Source organism: Rhinichthys klamathensis, unplaced genomic scaffold, assembly GCF_029890125.1.
Source record: "Rhinichthys klamathensis goyatoka isolate OS25496 unplaced genomic scaffold, OSU_Roscu_1.1 h1tg000475l_1, whole genome shotgun sequence".
Lineage (NCBI taxonomy): Eukaryota > Metazoa > Chordata > Actinopteri > Cypriniformes > Leuciscidae > Rhinichthys > Rhinichthys klamathensis.
In genome coordinates this window covers 547873-567500 of record NW_026606963.1, presented here as the reverse complement: position 1 = coordinate 567500, position 19628 = coordinate 547873, and the positions used below count along the sequence as shown (strand labels likewise).

Sequence of the window (19628 nt, the reverse complement as noted above, 5' to 3'; positions counted from 1 at the left end):
ACTGTACATGCTCAGAAATGCTACACACACTATGGCACAATATAAAGCACCAAATGCATTTCTGATGCTCCAATTATATGATGCCCTCTAAAGTACTGCATTATGCACAAAAATAATGCACACAAAAACAACGTTGCACATGACATATTCAGGAGAGATGACTTCACTCTGTGTATAATGTCTTGCCATTTCAACTAATATAGCCTATAAAATAAATGCATTAACCAAATGCCTGGTTTGGAGTCATTTATGCATAACTCTCCTGATTTATATTACCTTTTAGCATCATAGACATATTATGACCTGTTTGGCATATTTCTTTTCAATAGATGTAGGAAGTAAAGTCATTTCTACAACCCGTTTATTAGCTCGATAAATGGAAGACAGACTTTAGATTTGAACATGCTGTTATTTTGTACATTTGGTCAATGTTTTTATTAATCTCCAAACACAAGCTGAGGCCCCTAAGGATTCCTGCTATTAAAACATGCCGTGGAAGTATTTAGGGGGACCAGGGGTACAAGCCGTGCTTGAACAGAGACAGTGTTTGTGCGCACAAGAGCTCTTTTATTGGGACGTTGAGCGTTGTTATTATATATGAGCTGGAGCTCACTGGAGTCACTGTGTGGATCACCTGAAGCCACACACACACTCAGCTGATGATAAGATCTTAAAGACAAACTGAAGTTCGCTTAGAATAAGACCTGCTCACATCTGCCAACACATTGTGCAATGAAGTCAACATTTCATTTTAAAATAAATGCTAAAAAGATGTTCATGACAACTCTCTAAATATTTCGCATATAATGGATATGACAATGTTGAAATGTCTTGGCGGATCAGATCTGCTACTCTGCTGCTGATATTATTGCTGCTGATATTATTGCTGCTGTTATTATTGCTGCTGGTTATTATTGCTTCCGATATTATTGCTGCTGATAGTATTGCTGCTGATATTATTGCTGCTGGTTATTATTGCTGCTGATATTATTGCTGCTGGTTATTATTGCTGCTGATATTATTGCTGCTGGTTATTATTGCTGCTGATATTATTGCTGCTGGTTATTATTGCTGCTGATATTATTGCTGCTGGTTATTATTGCGGCTGATATTATTGCTGCTGGTTATTATTGCTGCTGATATTATTGCTGCTGATATTATTGCTGCTGGTTATTATTGCTTCCGATATTATTGCTGCTGATATTATTGCTGCTGATAGTATTGCTGCTGATATTATTGCTGCTGGTTATTATTGCTGCTGATATTATTGCTGCTGGTTATTATTGCTGCTGATAGTATTGCTGCTGGTTATTATTGCTGCTGATATTATTGCTGCTGATATTATTGCTGCTGGTTATTATTGCTTCCGATATTATTGCTGCTGATATTATTGCTGCTGATAGTATTGCTGCTGATATTATTGCTGCTGGTTATTATTGCTGCTGATATTATTGCTGCTGGTTATTATTGCTGCTGATATTATTGCTGCTGGTTATTATTGCTTCCGATATTATTGCTGCTGATATTATTGGTGCTGGTTATTATTGCTTCTGGTTATTATTGCTGCTGGTTATTATTTCTGCTGATAATATTGCTGCTGGTTATTATTGCTTCCGATATTATTGCTGCCGATAGTATTGCTGCTGTTATTATTGCTGCTGATATTATTGCTGCTGGTTATTATTGCTGCTGATATTATTGCTGCTGATATTATTGCTGCTGGTTATTATTGCTGCTGATATTATTGCTGCTGATATTATTGCTGCTGATATTATTGCTGCTGGTTATTATTGCTGCTGATAGTATTGCTGCTGATATTATTGCTGCTGATAGTATTGCTGCTGATATTAATGCTGCTGATAGTATTGCTGCTGATATTATTGCTGCTGGTTATTATTGCTGCTGATATTATTGCTGCTGGTTATTATTGCTGCTGATATTATTGCTGCTGATGTTATTGCTGCTGTTATTATTGCTGCTGAAATTATTGCTGCTGGTTATTATTGCTGCTGATATTATTGCTGCTGATATTATTGGTGCTGGTTATTATTGCTGCTGATATTATTGCTGCTGATATTATTGGTGCTGGTTATTATTGCTTCTGGTTATTATTGCTGCTGGTTATTATTGCTGCTGATATTATTGCTGCTGTTATTATTGCTGCTGATATTATTGCTGCTGATATTATTGCTGCTTGTTATTATTGCTGCTGATATTATTGCTGCTGATATTATTGCTGCTGTTATTATTGCTGCTGGTTATTATTGCTGCTGATATTATTGCTGCTGATATTATTGCTGCTGGTTATTATTGCTGCTGATATTATTGCTGCTGATATTATTGCTGCTGATATTATTGCTGCTGATATTATTGCTGCTGTTATTATTGCTGCTGATATTATTGCTGCTGTTATTATTGCTGATGATATTATTGCTGCTGATATTATTGCTGCTGATTTTATTGCTGCTGTTATTATTGCTGCTGTTATTATTGCTGATGATATTATTGCTGCTGATATTATTGCTGATGATATTATTGCTGCTGCTGTTGTTGTTGTTGGTTATTTCTGCTGCTGTTAGTTATTGCTGCTGATATTATTGCTGCTGGTTATTATTGCTGCTGATATTATTTCTGCTGATATTATTGCTGCTGTTATTATTGCTGCTGGTTATTATTGCTGCTGATATTATTGCTGCTGATATTATTGCTGCTGGTTATTATTGCTGCTGATATTATTGCTGCTGATATAATTGCTGCTGATATTATTGCTGCTGATATTATTGCTGCTGTTATTATTGCTGCTGATATTATTGCTGCTGTTATTATTGCTGATGATATTATTGCTGCTGATATTATTGCTGCTGATTTTATTGCTGCTGTTATTATTGCTGCTGTTATTATTGCTGATGATATTATTGCTGCTGATATTATTGCTGATGATATTATTGCTGCTGTTATTATTGCTGATGATATTATTGCTGCTGCTGTTGTTGTTGTTGGTTATTTCTGCTGCTGTTAGTTATTACTGCTGATATTATTGCTGCTGGTTATTATTGCTGCTGATATTATTTCTGCTGATATTATTGCTGCTGTTATTATTGCTGCTGGTTATTATTGCTGCTGATATTATTGCTGCTGATATTATTGCTGCTGTTTATTATTGCTGCTGATATTATTGCTGCTGATATTATTGCTGCTGATATTATTGCTGCTGATATTATTGCTGCTGTTATTATTGCTGCTGATATTATTGCTGCTGTTATTATTGCTGATGATATTATTGCTGCTGATATTATTGCTGCTGATTTTATTGCTGCTGTTATTATTGCTGCTGTTATTATTGCTGATGATATTATTGCTGCTGATATTATTGCTGATGATATTATTGCTGCTGTTATTATTGCTGATGATATTATTGCTGCTGCTGTTGTTGTTGTTGGTTATTTCTGCTGCTGTTAGTTATTGCTGCTGCTGCGGAGCAATAAGTTATTTTGATTCAACATTATGAGGAACATGAATTAAAAAAGCACAAATAAATAATTCATAATAAATACTACAATATTCCAATAAAAACAAGAACAGTCAATTTTGATATATGGTAACTTTAATAAGAACTTGCACTTGAGCATAATTAAGTGGAATAAAGAATACACTTCAAAAAAAGAATCCTTAGAAACTGGGATTAAACAAGACAGGAATGTAACAAGTATTAGATATTATTTCATCTAAAGCCATTTTGTCTGTGTAGCGCATTATAAAAGGGGTCAATGGCATTTATGACTAAGATATTTGGCTTTAAAAAAAACTATTAGTAAAAAAAACACAAATCTGTATCGGGAACTGAGCACAACAAGCAGACAATTTATTCAAATTCATAAGAATAAAATGAATTGAACTGATTAAAAACAAAACTCCAGCGCTGTGCCAAGTGGGACAGAGGCATCATATCTAAGTTTTCTCCCTTACCTGAAATATGTGTCCATGAAACACAAGTGTGTACACATTACTTTCCCCAGAAAACAACAACAGCAAAGCCACCATAATCTCTGATGTCAGTTTTAGCGCAAACCTCGACATTCCTGCAGCCAAGCTGTTTCTATCTTTAATGTTGACTTTACAGAATAAATGCAAGCGCTTTTAAATCCGTCTATTAATAGAACAACTGCGCATAAATCTACTAAATATGATGTCTAATATTTAAAAAAGAGAGAGATTATAAATAAATGGCACCTCTTCCAAATTTCTTTGGTCACAGAATTAATATCTACTGTTCCCTCAGCATGTTTGAATATGAGGTTTGATGTGCTATTTCAATGCATACGACCACCTGATGTCTATCAAGACTTTAAATCTTTCACAACTTTTTTATAATAAGTTTTTTTATTTGAGACTAATTTACTGTTAAATTACACTGTTACTGGCAGCACAGATCCTTGAGGTTTAGCGTGTTTAGTTTTTCAGGGCCCTGCTGTTTTCCTAAAGATTTCTATAAAACAGTGACTTTTATAAACCTCCTTGTGTTATGCAGATTAATAGTCACTCCTACATTACAGCAATGATGTTCACTGTCTGTAAGAGTACAATTCTTCGTGTGTGTGTGTGTGTGTGTAAACGTTTGCTCAGGTTACATCCAAAAACAAGATTGAGTTTCCCCAGGATATAAAACGAACACACATTCCCCGAATGAACAGTTCAGGGTCTGACCAGCTCTGACAAGCAAACTCCCCTGAAAACAGCCCCACTTTTCTCTACCTCTCCATCTATACGCACTTCCACACACTCCGTGTTTACCTTCTATATGAAAACAGACATCGGTCATTTATGCACAAAAAAACACTTTCAGGACTGGATGACATTACAGTAGATCCACACACACTCTCTAGAAATGCTGTAATACCCCAGACAAGAATATGGATTATAAAAGCAGAACCAAAAGATTCAGAAACTGTTCATAGAAGGAAATAAAAATCATTTACAAATTGTAGAATTAAAAAAGCCCTCACTGAACAATACCGGAGATCCTTTGAAAGCTTGGAAGCGTGCCGGTTTACTGGAAGTGGTGGAGATGATTAAATAGAGTTAGTGTTAGTATGAGGGGAAGGGTTTTTAATAACTCTCTCTCTCTCACACACACACACAATGGCAAATTCAACATGTGCTCAGACTCAGCTGCCTTCTCTTTTAATTATTACTCCCTGTCATCTTTCTCTCAGACCATTAAAGAAATAATACATGTTAGATTTGGGATACAAAAGAATATGTGTTACACAGTCACACACACACACACACACACACATTATTTTTCATGTTTTTGAAAAGAAGTCTCTTCTGCTCACCAAGGCTGCATTTATTTGATCCGAAATGCAGTAAAAACTTTCATATTGTGAAATATTATTACAATTTGAAATAACTGATTTCTATTTAAATACATTTATGTAATGTAATAAATTATGTAAAATGTCATTTATTCCTGTGATGAAAAGCTGAATTTTCAGCATCATTACTCCGGGAAAATGCATTTGGACTCAAAAAGCTTGTTTCTTCATTAAAATTACATTGTTCAAAACGCAACACATTTTGCTAGTATTTACTTTTGGAGGGGTCTTAAAATCATGAAATTGACTTTATTGATATTTATATCACCAGGGGATCAAAATTGACAATTACAATTTTTTTTTTATGCAGTATTGCAGTACTTTTTTATAAATGATTAATCCGTGCACATTATTATTGTTTTAAATTCATGTTCCGGGTAATCTTGAATCAGAATAACTTCCCTCTTCTCTGATGATGTGGGCGGGGCTTTAACCTGTCATTCACATGAGATCAGCCAATAGCAAACCATCCAATTGCAGCTTCTGTTTCATGCTGACTTTATGACTTTTTAGGCATGAGTCTCATGACATTCACGGCTCAGGTGATTGGCCTCTCTCCGGTCCTATATAGTCGTCCACCTTGGTCAGAATATAGGCCTATGACTGATGAATTGCCATCAATAGAGAAACTTTTGCCCACATAAATGGTGTAGTTAGCATGTAATGTAACGCAGACGCTAACCAGCCAAACCCTGAACCCCTGGCTTACAAAATCTCCTGTTTCTCCCTCAGATCCTCATGAATGGAGCTCTGTGAACACTATTACCCGATACACCCCGTCAGCTTCACCATCATCATCACCCCGAAGAGCCAGTGAAGACTTTCTCCTTCATTACTCGTGCAAACCGAGCCAAACGTTACTGTCAGTTTCATCATAGTCATGAAACTTTAAAACTGCTGCTGTTTTTTGGGTTTATCACAGGTTGTTCTGAATCCCTTTTAGTGAAACACGTAAACACGAGTGGGCTGCATCGCCCTAAAATAAACATATTGACACACACACACACACACACACACCACAGCTCAAACACCAATCCAAACACACCTGCTCACATTCATTTTTGGATGTCTGGATCTGATTGGTCTTGATTGTGTTTGTGGTTTTACACTTTCTCAGAGCTGTTTTTCCCTCATGCTGACGCTGCTGGGTTTGGGATCAGACAAGGAGCACGGCCTCACTGAAATGCTCAGGTAACATTCATCAAACCAGAACACACAAAACCAGTCATGCTTTGCTTAATGTCTCTCAGATCAGAACATGTGCTATAGTAGCCTACATCTTCATCACTCATAGATTACGTAATATAAAGTGAAATTCACTGTTGTCAGTGACGGTTCTACATTGAATTATTGAATTACACCCTGGCCGAGAGCTACTCATGTACAATACTTAAATCTCGTCTCATAACTCTCATATTAACAACTATCCAAACTGTTTTAGACCTAAAATAGCTTGTGTAGGCCTATATTATGTCACCCTTAAATGTCAGAGAAAAGAACAGAGATTATTTTTTTATAGAAAATTATACTTTGCATATTATACTGTAAAAACACATAATCATAGTTGATTTTAGTTGATCATAACTATGAAATGGCATGAAAATTTCATTTCTTGATTACAGTGACCAAAATGATCACGTTATCACAGAATCCTGTTTAAAAAGTACTACAGAATGAAATCAATTCACCAAGTTTTATGTCGAAAACCAGCAAATAACAAATACAATTTGCATAAATTTGCATTTTTTGTTTACATAAACATTAAAATACTAACATAAAAAAATCATGGCCAGATTTTAAAGGAGTATCTTGCAACATGTATGCTAATCTATTGTGGCGTTATGTACGTTCAACTCGTAATATACGATCTTTCCGACGCATTAAAAAACTACATTTCCCATGATGCAGTGCGCGCATTGCGAGAGTTCAGGGGTCAGAGTGAAGGAATGCGCGGGGAGCTACTGCGCTAGCGTAGCGGAAACAGAAACATGCAGCAAAGTTTTTCATAAGTATCACGAGCATCCGTTTTTTATTTATTTACCACCATCACAAACATGACCTCAAATATTACAGACGCAACGCAAGACGAGCTGATCAATTTAATATATCACCATTTAAAGGACAACGGCTACCAGAAAGCAGCACACGTGTTGAAAAAGCACGCGCCCAAGGTGCGGAAATGTTTATGCATGTGTGTGTGTGTGTGTGTGTGTGTGAGAGAGAGAGAGTGCATGTTCGTAAATCAAGAGACTGTGTTTTTTTTTGCATGCATTTTCAACAGAGGTCAAATAAAGCTGGTGCATTTCATAAGTCGAACCAAATCTGATGCATTCACCAACACCACTGTATTTAGTGCTTATCAGTTCACAGTCACTCTGAAATCACTGCCTATCAACATACACCGTAATGCAATTGAATGGTCAAAGCTTTATTTCTATAACATAGACGTGGCTTTATGCATGTGTGCATTACATATGACCTGAGTTGTAGAAAAATAAGCATGTTAAGCTTGTGCATGTAGTGCAAGTGCACTTTGTCCTGTGTTATACTGATAGTTAATGGTGATAGTTAATGGTAAATAAGATTTATATTCATGCATCAGTTCACAATGATCCTGTAGAGCTCAGAACTGTGATATGCACAGATACTGAATGCATGTGTTGAATATGTCTGTCAGTTGCAGGTTGAAGCTGAAGAAGTGAAAGTGTCATTGAGTGAGATCTTTCAGAAGTGGGCAAGGTAACAGTGCATGCGCGTCTCATATTATGGGCTCGATTGAAAAGCACTTCAACTAATTTATCATTTTTCCCCAACATGATGTATTCAGCTCAGATGATGGAGATACTCCACCCGTGCCTTCTGGTATGTACATCAGCTTCACTATCTAGTGTGTGTTTGTCAGAAGGTTCATAGGGAACAATTGTGTATTGTGCATCAGGGGTGTTCAACATCAGGGAGTGCTGGGGAGAAAAGCAAGTGTAAAAAATGTATGAATTAATCAATAAAAACGGATTAAACTACCGTACAAAATACATTTGATAAAAAAAAAATATTTAAGAAATAATAAATCAACACATTATATTAAAATAACTTACTAATAAATAAAAATGTATTCAATTAAATTAATACATTTGATTAAATTAACACTTAAATAAAACTTTATTTCAATAAAAAAAAGTAGTGTGAAAATGTAAAAAAAAAATTAAAAACATAAGGTAACTAAACTTAAATAAATAATAAATTAATACAGTTGATTAAAATAATTTGTTAAAAAAAAAAATATCATATATATATATATGCTCTTTGATTTTATAATCAGTGTTATATAAGATGATATATACAGATGATGGTCGTATATAATCATAATCATAATGCTTTGAAAAATTGATATTTGAGAACAAGACTTGTTGTTGCTGTTGTGTATGTTGTTTGTTGTTGTATTTTTGTGCTGCTGTGACATAAATTTCCCCCTGGGGGATTAATAAAGTAAATCAAATCAAATCAAAATACAATTATAAACAAAAATGCATCCTACAGTACTACAGTAAGTAGAAGAAATTCAATGTAATAGATATTTTACGCATGATATTACATTTTCACAGTATTATTTGGGTCTATACAAGAAAATAAAATGTATAGCTGCATTTTTTATATTTTAGGATGGGATGGGTCCTGTGGATGATCATGTTTGCTGGTCCATGGGAAAGATTGAAAATCCCTGTCGTACATGAATGTTCGACCGCCTGTTTTAATAGAAATCAAACATGTTTATTACCACCATTTACTGATTCCTTCTGACTGTCCTGCCTTCTGGATATTAGCATAAGCACTGATAATTCAAAACCCACATCAAGGGCTCAGTAATACTGAGTAACCCACAGAAACTCGTCGTATCCGCAGGTGTTCAAACTCCTGAGCTCCAGAGTCCAGCAAAAACACAGAGAGGTTCTTCTAAGATCACGGCTCCCTCTGCTGGTAAAGGAATCGCCGCTTTTAATATCATCTGTGTGTTTGAGCAGAAGTTGCAGCTTTTATCTGACGGCTGTAAACATAAGCCACAAATCTGACAGTCTTACTTAACCACCTTGTAACCATCACCCAGACTGCATTTTTCTAAATGTCATAATCATTTGTTAACAAACAAGTACAGGTGAAACTCAAAAAAGTTGAATATGGTGCAAAAGTTCATTTATTTCAGTAATTCAACTTAAAAGGTGAAACTATTATATTATATAGACTCATTACATGCAAAGTGAGATATTTCAAGCCTTTATTTGTTATAATTTTGATGATTATGGCTTATTGTGAAAAGGTTTTCATAAGCTGTAATCCATAATCATCAAAATTATAACAAATAAAGGCTTGAAATATCTCACTTTGCATGTAATGAGTCTATATAATATATTAGTTTCACCTTTTAAGTCAACTGGTTCATCTGGTCGGCTCAACGCACAGAGATGGGACGCCCCCCCACCCATCGCAGGAGCCAAAATGAATGAAAAAATGAATGAATGACCTTTTAAGTTGAATTACTGAAATAAATGAACTTTCGCACAATATTCTAATTTTTCGAGTTTCATCTGTATTCATTACTTCAATGAGCTATTACATGATTGTTTAAATTATTTATTTATTTTAGCTAACTGTGATTTTGTATATGTACATTACCGAAATACATAATTAGACAGTTACCTCTGATAACAGACACTCTAAATTGTAATATGGACTCATGCACTTTCTGTAAAGCTGCTTTGAAACGATGTGTATTGTGAAAAGCGCTATATAAATAAATGTGAATTAAACTGTAGTTTGTTTCTGTGTGTGTACAGGACTTGATCCAAAAAAACCTGTCGGCAACATTACAACTGCAGGAACAGCGGGCAAATCAACGGTATTTGATTTAAAGATGACCGAAATGTTTTATTCATACAAGCAAAAGTCCGCTGAAATATTCATCATTGATTCCACTGCGCAGAAACAGAGGAAAAATGAAACTGGGAGTAAACCGAGGAAAAGAAACAACTCCAGCTCAGAAGAGGCTGTGGTTCCTCCATCGGCCGCTGATCCGGGGAATGACTCGGACTCGGACTCCAGTTTAGACGTGGATAAGTGGAGGAGACTGCTTTCTGAATTCTCAGGTGAGAAGAAACTACAAATGCTCAATAGAAAGCATCGAAACGCTTCAGTTTATAACGCACTGTCCTGCAGAATGGATGAAGCTCACAAACCCCAACATCAAGATGTGAATTGTTTCATCTTAAATGTACTTTGCATAAAGACAATTGAGCTCTTTTTCATAAAAAGTAAGATTTTCTTAATGTCTTCTGCTCACCAAGGCTGCATTTATTTGATCAAAAATAAGTGATATTGTGAAATATTAATACTATTTTAAATGCCGGTTTTCTATGTGAATATATAGTAAAGTGTAATTTATTCCTGTGATCAAAGCTGAATGTTCAGCATCATTACTCCAGTCTTCAGTGTCACATGATCCTTCAGAAATCACTCTAATATGATGATTTGATGCTTAAGAAACATTTATGATTATTATCAATGTTGACACTATTTTAGTGGAAACTGATGAATTTAATTTCTCAGGATTCTATGATGAATATACAAAATTCAAAAGAACACCGTTATTCGAAACTATAATCTTTTGTAACATTATAAAGAGGTCAGTTATGTGATTTAAAAAAAAAAAAAAAATTGGCCAAAGAGATCAGAAATAATCATTTTTCATGAATGGTTTAACAAATCACCTTGAGTTCCATAACTTTTTGTTGGGATGGTCTGAATATGATCTGGTTAAATTTTTGTGAAAATCGGAGCCACAGCCTTAGCCTGGTTAAAACCAGACCATTCTCAGTTGTAAGTGAGTTATGGTCTGGCAAAGCGTCATAGACAAATCATTTCCAGAGGGGCGTCACCAACGGACGTCGCGGATAGACCTAAACCAATCAGAGCGATGAAGGAGATGACGTATGCAGAGCGGCAGAAACATCTCCGAGTGTTGTTCTTTGCTCGGTTTTTAACTAAAAGGAAACGTTCAAACCGCTTAAAACACACGCGATAGCTGATTGGAACGAGTGATGCTCGACGGCGGCATCCATCTTTGTAATGTAGGCTACAAAATCTGCTTTAAAATCCCAGCGCTGTCGTCATCGTGTAAACCCCGCCCCAACGCTTCTGATTGGTGCCTCGATTTCGGCGGATTGGAAATGGGCTTGAATGAGCTCTTTGCCAGACTAACTTTCAGAGCAAATCTAAATTTGCCGGAAGTTGTCTGGGTTTTCCCAGGCTACCACAGCCTAGGAGGAGTTCGAAAATGTACTTTTTTCCCCAAAATTCAATCGAATCATCACGAGCCAATGACGAAAAAGGATTTTTGTTTCTAGCCCTTACGGTGCAAAAGTTATTAGCATAAACATGAGTGCATCTTTGGACACTTGGTGGCGCTAGAGGGATTGAGTTAGAGACTCCAAATTTGCAATGATGACAGTTTAGACTGTCCCCTATCTTTGTGCCAAATTTCACAAGTTTCCCACAAGAGGTTGCCATAGACTTCCAGAACGGAAACGGAAGAAGAATAAACGGAAAAATAATAAGAACGTCAACGGATACAATAAGTTTTTTTCATTTGTTTGTTTTGTTTTCATTTAGTCTTTTTCCTATTTTATTCTCTTAGAAATGTTATTCCTTTTTGATCATTATCCAGTGTGTTGTCTCCTTTGTCGGGGCTTGTGAGCCGGCCGTGACACTACAAACATAATAATCCAATCATAGACACTGTCTATTTAAATCCAAAACAGCAACTTTCTTTCTTTTCTTCTGGCTGGGCTGTGTATTTCCCATTCATTTTCGATGTAAGGGTGAAATGTGATGTGCTTTCACAAGATTAAGATTTGTCTTTTGTTACCAGACGTCGACAGAGAGAAAATGGATGTTCTTTCAATTTTGGACGAATCTTTTGGGAAGATCCCAGAAAGGAGCAGGGCGAATAGGAAGCCGAGAACAAAAAAGAAAGTGGTCAACCAATCCAAGGAGGGAAAGTCCGATACGCCAGAAAACGAAGCGGCGGCCAAATCCGATGACATTTCTGTAACAACCGATGCATCTAAGAATTCAGAAAAGACGAAAGATGAAGACACTGAAGCTCCTAAAGTCAAGAAAAAGACTGGAAATAAGAAAAATAGTAGCATCTCAGGTCTTGATGTGGTTGAGACCCCAAAAAGGACTAAAGCTAAAACTACCAACACCTCATGTGATCAGGATGAGACCGATAAAGCAGAACATCATGAAACGAACGGACTTTTGAAAGGAACTAAAGAGGTTGGTGTATCAGATTCAGAAGCCATTTGGACTCCTAAAAGAGTTCATTTTGAACCACTTAAGAGTTTTTCACATCAGGTTGTGAAAAATGCTTGTAAAGATAACGGTACCTCAGAAACCAGCACTCCAGCTAAAACGGCTAAAAAAAAGAAAGGCCTTTCTGAAGCCAGTGATGTTGAAACTGACAACAATCCCTCAAATACTCAAGAAGTTAAGAAAGCTGCTGTGGAAACTCACTGTGAAGAAACCAACCTTACGACGGACCAATCAGAGACGCCATCAAAGAAAGTGAAAAACAAGAAGTCTAAAAGTGTTGCGGAGCCCGTTCCTAATGAAACGCCTGCTAAGAAGGGTAAAGCCAAGAAAACTGAAGTTCCTTCTGAGATTGACCAAGAAACAACATCTGAATCCGTTAACCCTGATTCTTCATCTAAAAAAGCCAAACATAAGGCTAGTGAAAGCCTTTCAGAAACGCTTGAGTCTGAAAAGCCAGCTAAAAAGGCCAAACGTAAGACCAGTGAAAGCATTTTAGAAACAACTGAGTCTGAAAAGCCAGCTAAAAAAGCCAAATGTAAGGCCAGTGAAAGCATTTCAGAAACCCTTGAGTCTGAAACGGCATCCAAAAAAGCCAAACATAAGGCTAGTGAAAGCCTTTCAGAAGCGCCTGAGTCTGAAACGGCATCTAAAAAAGCCAAACACAAGACAAGTGAAAGCATTTCAGAAACAATTGAGTCTGAAAAGCCAGCTAAAAAGGCCAAATGTAAGACAAGTGAAAGCATTTCAGAAACGCTTGAGTCTGAAACGGCATCCAAAAAAGCCAAACATAAGGCTAGTGAAAGCCTTTCAGAAGCGCCTGAGTCTGAAACGGCATCTAAAAAAGCCAAACACAAGACAAGTGAAAGCATTTCAGAAACGCTTGAGTCTGAAAAGCCAGCTAAAAAGGCCAAATGTAAGACAAGTGAAAGCATTTCAGAAACAATTGAGTCTGAAAAGCCAGCTAAAAAGGCTAAAGCCGTGAAAGAACCTGGTGAGGTGGAAACTAGCAGTAAAAAGCCCAAAACAGTCCCGTCGGACGCTGACCTCCTTCAGTTCGACTCTGCAAACCGCTCTTTGAAAAAAAAGAAAAGCAAGATGGCTGCTGACAGCGTGGAGATCCAGCCTGACGTTCCTGCAGAAACGCCTGTGAAAAGTCTTCAATCTCAAAAAAACGATGTTGCCGATGGTTTGGGAAATGAGGAAACCTCCGGTCAAGAGCTAAACACTCTGTCTAAAAAACAAAAAAAACACAAAACGGAGGAAGCTTGTGACGTTCCTGCCGCGCCAGAGGCCAAGAAAGTCAAAGCGAAGAGCAAAAACAAGAAGGGTGAAAATGCAGATGCTCTCCAACCTCCTCCACCAGAAGAAGAAGAAGAAGAAGAAGCTGCAGTGAGCCAGAAGAAAAAAAGTGAGTAATTAAAAAATATGCGTTTTTCGTGTGATTTTGGATATTTTCATATGAATAAAGAATGTTAACAGTATTGCTAAGCAAGGTGTAGCCATTAGCTGCATATAAAATGCTAAATATAACATATTTCAACATCTTTTTTTGACTTTAAGCCATTTTAAACCGCGCCCGGAATATGATACAAATACTCGATGGTGGTTTAAAGTGAGCTTCAAGTAAAAGTGTAATATTAATCTCTTAAATTGCGTCATGTAGCTTGATGCTACTTGCTCTAATCCGCCTGCTGCAGGAGCATGTGTTAAATGTGTTAACGTGGCTTTTTTACGGCATCCTTCAATTCTTTCTTCAATGTTCCCTTTCACGCTGAAATGATGTACAGAGAAGAAGAGAGGAGAAGAAACGGAGGGAATCGTCCCTGTATCTGCTCCAGTCGAGGAGCTGGTCGTGCAAAAAAAGGTAAAATTGATGGTTGGTTTCATAAATTGCGTGTTCAGAAGCATGCTGGGACTAACGAGCAGTTTTCTTGTGAACTATCGCTAGGTCAAGGTCAAGTTTATTTGTATAGCACTTTTAACCCTTTAAGTGTCACCCCCCTTTTTTTGAATATACATGAAAATGCACATTTTAAACTTAAATGGTTGTAAATCAAGAATGCTTTGGAATATAGACGTAAGATTGGTCTTGTTTTAAAGAAGACATTTGGCAGATTTTTGTAGAAGTGAAACAGAAAAAAAGTTATAGAAGTTTGAGTTTATGAAAATGTACAATGTAAAAATTTTTATTATTCATATTTTATATAAAATATATATTTTCAAAACCTGGGCGACTCTAAAACGGCAAAAAAATCAAAGCCAAAAATCTGAACAAGTTGTGTTTCAAATTTTAGGTTGATATTAGAGATGCGCGGTTGGCGGTTATAGCCGCGGATAAACCGCGGATGACGTGCCAATTTTTTTTACAATTAAATTCGGGCGGGTGGCGGGCGGTTTCTAGTCTCGCGGCTGTCATCAGCAGCGCCTTGTATCAGCGGATGGCGGGCGGGTGCGGATTTGAAAATTGGTCAAAAACGTTGGTGCGGATGGATGGCGGACGGATGATGAGTTTTGTGATGCGGTTGCGGATGAAATAATAGCCCATCCGCGCATCTCTAGTTGATATCTCAAAAAATGAGCTTTCAGTGAGATTTTGTTTGGGCGCAGTACCGAACGCTTCCACTAGGGCACAACCAGACTCCATTACTGCCCATATAAGGGCGCTGCCATTTCCATATGTGTTTTGAGTGATCTGAACCATTATTTCCACAATTTTCAGTGGACAAGTAGACATCCTATTCAGAAGTAATATGAGAAGTTTGGCAGATTTTGATATGAATTCAACCTCTAAGAAACACATAAAAAGAACAAGTATGTGCGTTATAGCTTCCTGCCACATCACAAATGGTGAATCTATATTTTTTTTCTTTATATTTAAAAAAAATTCAGACCTTTTTTTCTAAAATAATTGAATGGATGCTATCTTTTGAACTCTTGGCATGAAAACAAACTGAGGTTTCTACCCTTCTTTCATGATTTTTCATATTCATCACTATTTCAAAATAAAGGTCTAAACACGCCTTAGGAGTATGAAAATATTCTTGTTGCAAATTGATAAATTACGGCTCCTCTGTAACTAATATTCTCTATATCAGGGGCCGTACTCACAAAGAATGTTAAGGCTAAAAGTAGCTCCTGACTGGCGAATTTAGGAGCAACTCCTAAAAATAATTGGCGTGTCACTCCTAACTTTAGGACTCCTAATTTTTTTCACTAAGAGTAATTCACGAAGCATTTCAGCCCTAAAAGTAGCACCTAAGTCTGGGACAGCTTAAAAGAAGTCGAGAGGACTCCTAACTCACTAAGACCTAGGCTATTCACAAAGGATCGTAGCGCACACTAGCGCCTCTCGCAGTCGTCCCGGGGTCCGCGACACAAGCGGGAATGCTGCAAACAAATCCTCTCCCATTCTCACGCTTAGTTTTGCTTGATATCGCAGTGCCGAATTTCCCTTTTATTATGTTTTTTTTGTTTTTTTTCAGCACCAGCTGGGCCAGCAGCAGTAACTGATCCTGCGTCCAGTTGGGGTTTCTTTTACGTTTTGGCGAGTTCATAATCCACCGTCATTCAACTATTACATTACTTCAATAGGAGCAACATTTCCTTGCTTTAAGTAGTCTATTTAGGCTAATAGGATGTCAATTAACCAAGCAAGTGTTAATGCAAGTGGCGTTTTTTCATTATTAGGCAAGTGGCGGTTTTCATTGGGGTATTAGGCTACCTTGATTTAATTTATTTTAATTCACGACTTTTCTCTCTCTCTGCCTTTTTAGAATTACACTTCACTGGGGCCTGCACAAACATGTCATTATATATGCATTTCGATGACATTACTATTATTATTTTGTGTAGGACACAGACATATTTAGATTTGGTAATTCCATGATTTGTTGCATCTGTGTTATGCTCCGCATGATGGCCCTGCCATCTAATAACCAATCACCGTGATCATTGCGAGGAAGTGACGTCATCCATAGCAACGAAGACTCACTCTTAGTTTAGGAGTTGTCATTTTTCCTTACTAATAGTAGGTCTGAAAGGCGTTGTGAATAACTTTTAAGAGAAAACTCCTTGCTTAAATATTTTAGTGCGATTTAGGAGTACTCCTAGTGGTAAGATAAAATTCTTTGTGAATACGGCCCCTGAAGTATTTGCTATTATTTAGTATGTCCGGCTTTACAGGGTTAATTCTGCTTCTGCTATGAATCTTTAATTGACTTTCTGTAATAAATCTCTCTTGGATTGATTGAGTTCTGTGAGTAAATGACTTTAATTCCTCTTTTATTGTCCAGAAAAAGAAGAAAGAGAAAGCGCTCGTGGACTCAACAGCACATAATGAGACTGAGAACTGATGTCTCGAACAAACTTCTGAAATAATGGCCGAGTCTCAATGCATGCTCCGTCCCGACTGTGAGGATCATGTGTGTTCATATGTATGTCAGTCAGTGTTTGTATGTTTTATATTTTTATGGAGGTGAATTTTGAGAAATATTTAGTATTCTGATTTTGTTGTTGTTTTGTTTTTCTATTTTTGATAACTGGACTTTGTGATGAAGAAGAATTTTATGCCTTTTGTATTCTTTTAAACGTGTTTTTAAAAAACAAATCATGAGAGCCATGAAAAAAACTAATCATGCTGTTTTATTTTCATTTTGGGTCATCTGATAAGTCATTCTTTTCTTTTTTTTTAGGTAAATTTAAAAAGTAATAAGTACAATTGTTTAGGATGAACCAGTGAATTGTATAAATGTCATTTTGTGACTTCTATGTTAATATTTGTGACCGTTAAGGGAAAAAATGTATTTGTCTTTTTTTTTTTGTGTGGTTCAAAATACACGGATGATTTTATTTATATTGGTCTCACCTGATTCTTCACACTGACATCAACTGCAGATGTACATATGTAGCCATATTTACTATTTAAAGTTTAGCTGGGACTAGGGCTGGGCGATATGGCTGAAAACTGTATCACGATATCAGTGTTTCATATCGGTCGATATCGATAATTATTGATTTTTTTATGACCCATTTAAAATAAGGACCAGGAGAAAAGATATATTACATTTAAACATTTTTATTTTAAACTTAACCTTCCTCTGATTACAATCCCAAGACAGAAATGTCAACACAACCATGGAAAACTCAAATAATTAAAATGTAAACATAAGTCTAAATTCACAATCAGACCTGCAAACTCCTCAGAGTAAAAAAGGTGACAGTGGCGCGGCGGGACGTGGGTGGTGGGGGTTTGTGATCGTATGTGCACCCTGCTTGATTTTTTTTTTTGAGACATCACGGTTCGGTACGATTTCGGTACAATGGAGTGAAAAGCAAAACAGAAATATAGAAGGCATTTTTATAAATGTCTTAAGCCTTGTATTTTTTAAATAAGATTTATTAATAAAGGCATAGAACCAGTTTATTTATAGTGCACTGATAATAGTTTTATATAATTGGTTTATTAATTAAACTAATAAAAAGATAGATATGAGATATGTTTGGTAATTGTACCTGAATGAATTTAAAATTAATTTGCTATATTTCAGATCAATATATTTGTTTTCCTTAATTTTAATTAACCCTAACTTTATTCTCATCAGAGTTATAAATAATTGATTTCCGTATAAAATAATCTACCAACACATTTCACTTTCTTTTTTAATCAATGTGTAACTTAAAAATAAACATATAGTGCTCTGTTTTGAGGACAAGAAATGAAAACCAATGCGATATGATGAATGTCCAAAAGATGGAACACACAGACAGTGCCGCTGCTAGCCATTTTGGTGCCCTAAGCATAATTCCTTTATGATGCCCCCCCCCCCCCCCCCCCCCTAAAAAAAAAAAAAAAAAAACATTTTTATTTAGGATTTTCATTTAGGGGGGCTAAGCCCCCAATGAGGGTATGATTTATAAAAAAATTAAAAAGCTAAAAAGTAACACTTTAGATTAGGGTCTAATGCTTATTATTAACTAGTTTCATTACCATGCAATGGCATGGTTTTATAATCACTGGGATCCCGAATTTGAGGCAGGTTAGTTAGGGGTGTTCGGGGGAAATTTGGGATTTTTTTTTTAACTACAGATGTGCATTTTTAAGATGTTATGAAGGCAAAAAAAAAAAAAAAAAAAAAAATCTATAACAACAGCTTTAAAACCATGTCAGTGGGCAGCTGATTATTTTTTTTCTCCTCATCAGCATCACACTCTTTTTCTCTTTGTTTTTATCTTGCCCTGTCTCTTCCCCTCCTAAAGTTGGCTTTTTTAATTTACTAAAGGTTACAATTTGTATTTTATTCTCAATATGTAGGCTACACATTCATTATAAATCCTGTGCCTAACATGATGAAAACGGCTTTGTTCATGTTTCTTGTCCCCTCACAATGACAGTAGCCTAAACTATTACACTAGGCTACATGTTACATAGGCCTATTTTGCAGTACAAAATGGCGAAATTTGACAAAACTATATTAGTTTGCCTAATTATTTTTTGTCATTCGTTTAACATTTATGACCTAAAAAAAACTGTCAAATAAAGTTAAGTTTAGCTACTTACATCTTATCTCGCACTTGACCGTACACTGAAGCGTCGAGTTGCACTGTTAAAATTCGCGCTCAGCGTCTGTGAACATAAAGCCCGCCTACTTTGATTTGATTGGTCATCTCAAATATTCTGACATTGACGAGCAGTGACAGACCAATGAGGCTCAGATGAACACACACATGAACACATCACACACACACACACACCCTGTCCTGTGTTTCTGACGTGCTCTCTGTCTCTGCTCGGCGCCGCTGCGGAATGAAGAGGAAGAACGCGCTGAATCTGATTATAACAAGAAGTTTGATGATTGGTTTTTCATTAGGCTATTTTTGGTGCCCCCTCAG

The 19628-nt window shown here is 36.4% G+C and overlaps 2 protein-coding genes across 2 annotated transcripts in view; one reads left to right on the top strand and one right to left on the bottom strand.

Annotated features, from left to right (window-relative positions):
• The window catches only part of arsia (arylsulfatase family, member Ia), a 14214-nt gene extending 4853 nt beyond the window's left edge, over positions 1-9361 (bottom strand). The window contains exon 1 of the mRNA XM_056237017.1: positions 9255-9361. The gene's annotated coding sequence lies outside the window, so the exon portion shown is untranslated. The remainder of the gene's footprint in view (positions 1-9254) is intronic.
• On the top strand, positions 7306-17103 carry tcof1 (treacle ribosome biogenesis factor 1). The gene is made up of 9 exons (XM_056237006.1): positions 7306-7546; positions 8053-8114; positions 8203-8237; positions 9276-9350; positions 10205-10266; positions 10351-10513; positions 12295-14148; positions 14528-14604; positions 17033-17103. The coding sequence occupies exons 1-9, from the start codon at positions 7430-7432 to the stop codon at positions 17090-17092; spliced, it is 2505 nt and encodes an 834-aa protein (XP_056092981.1). The 5' UTR covers positions 7306-7429; the 3' UTR covers positions 17093-17103.
• The last annotated feature ends 2525 nt before the right edge of the window (positions 17104-19628 follow it).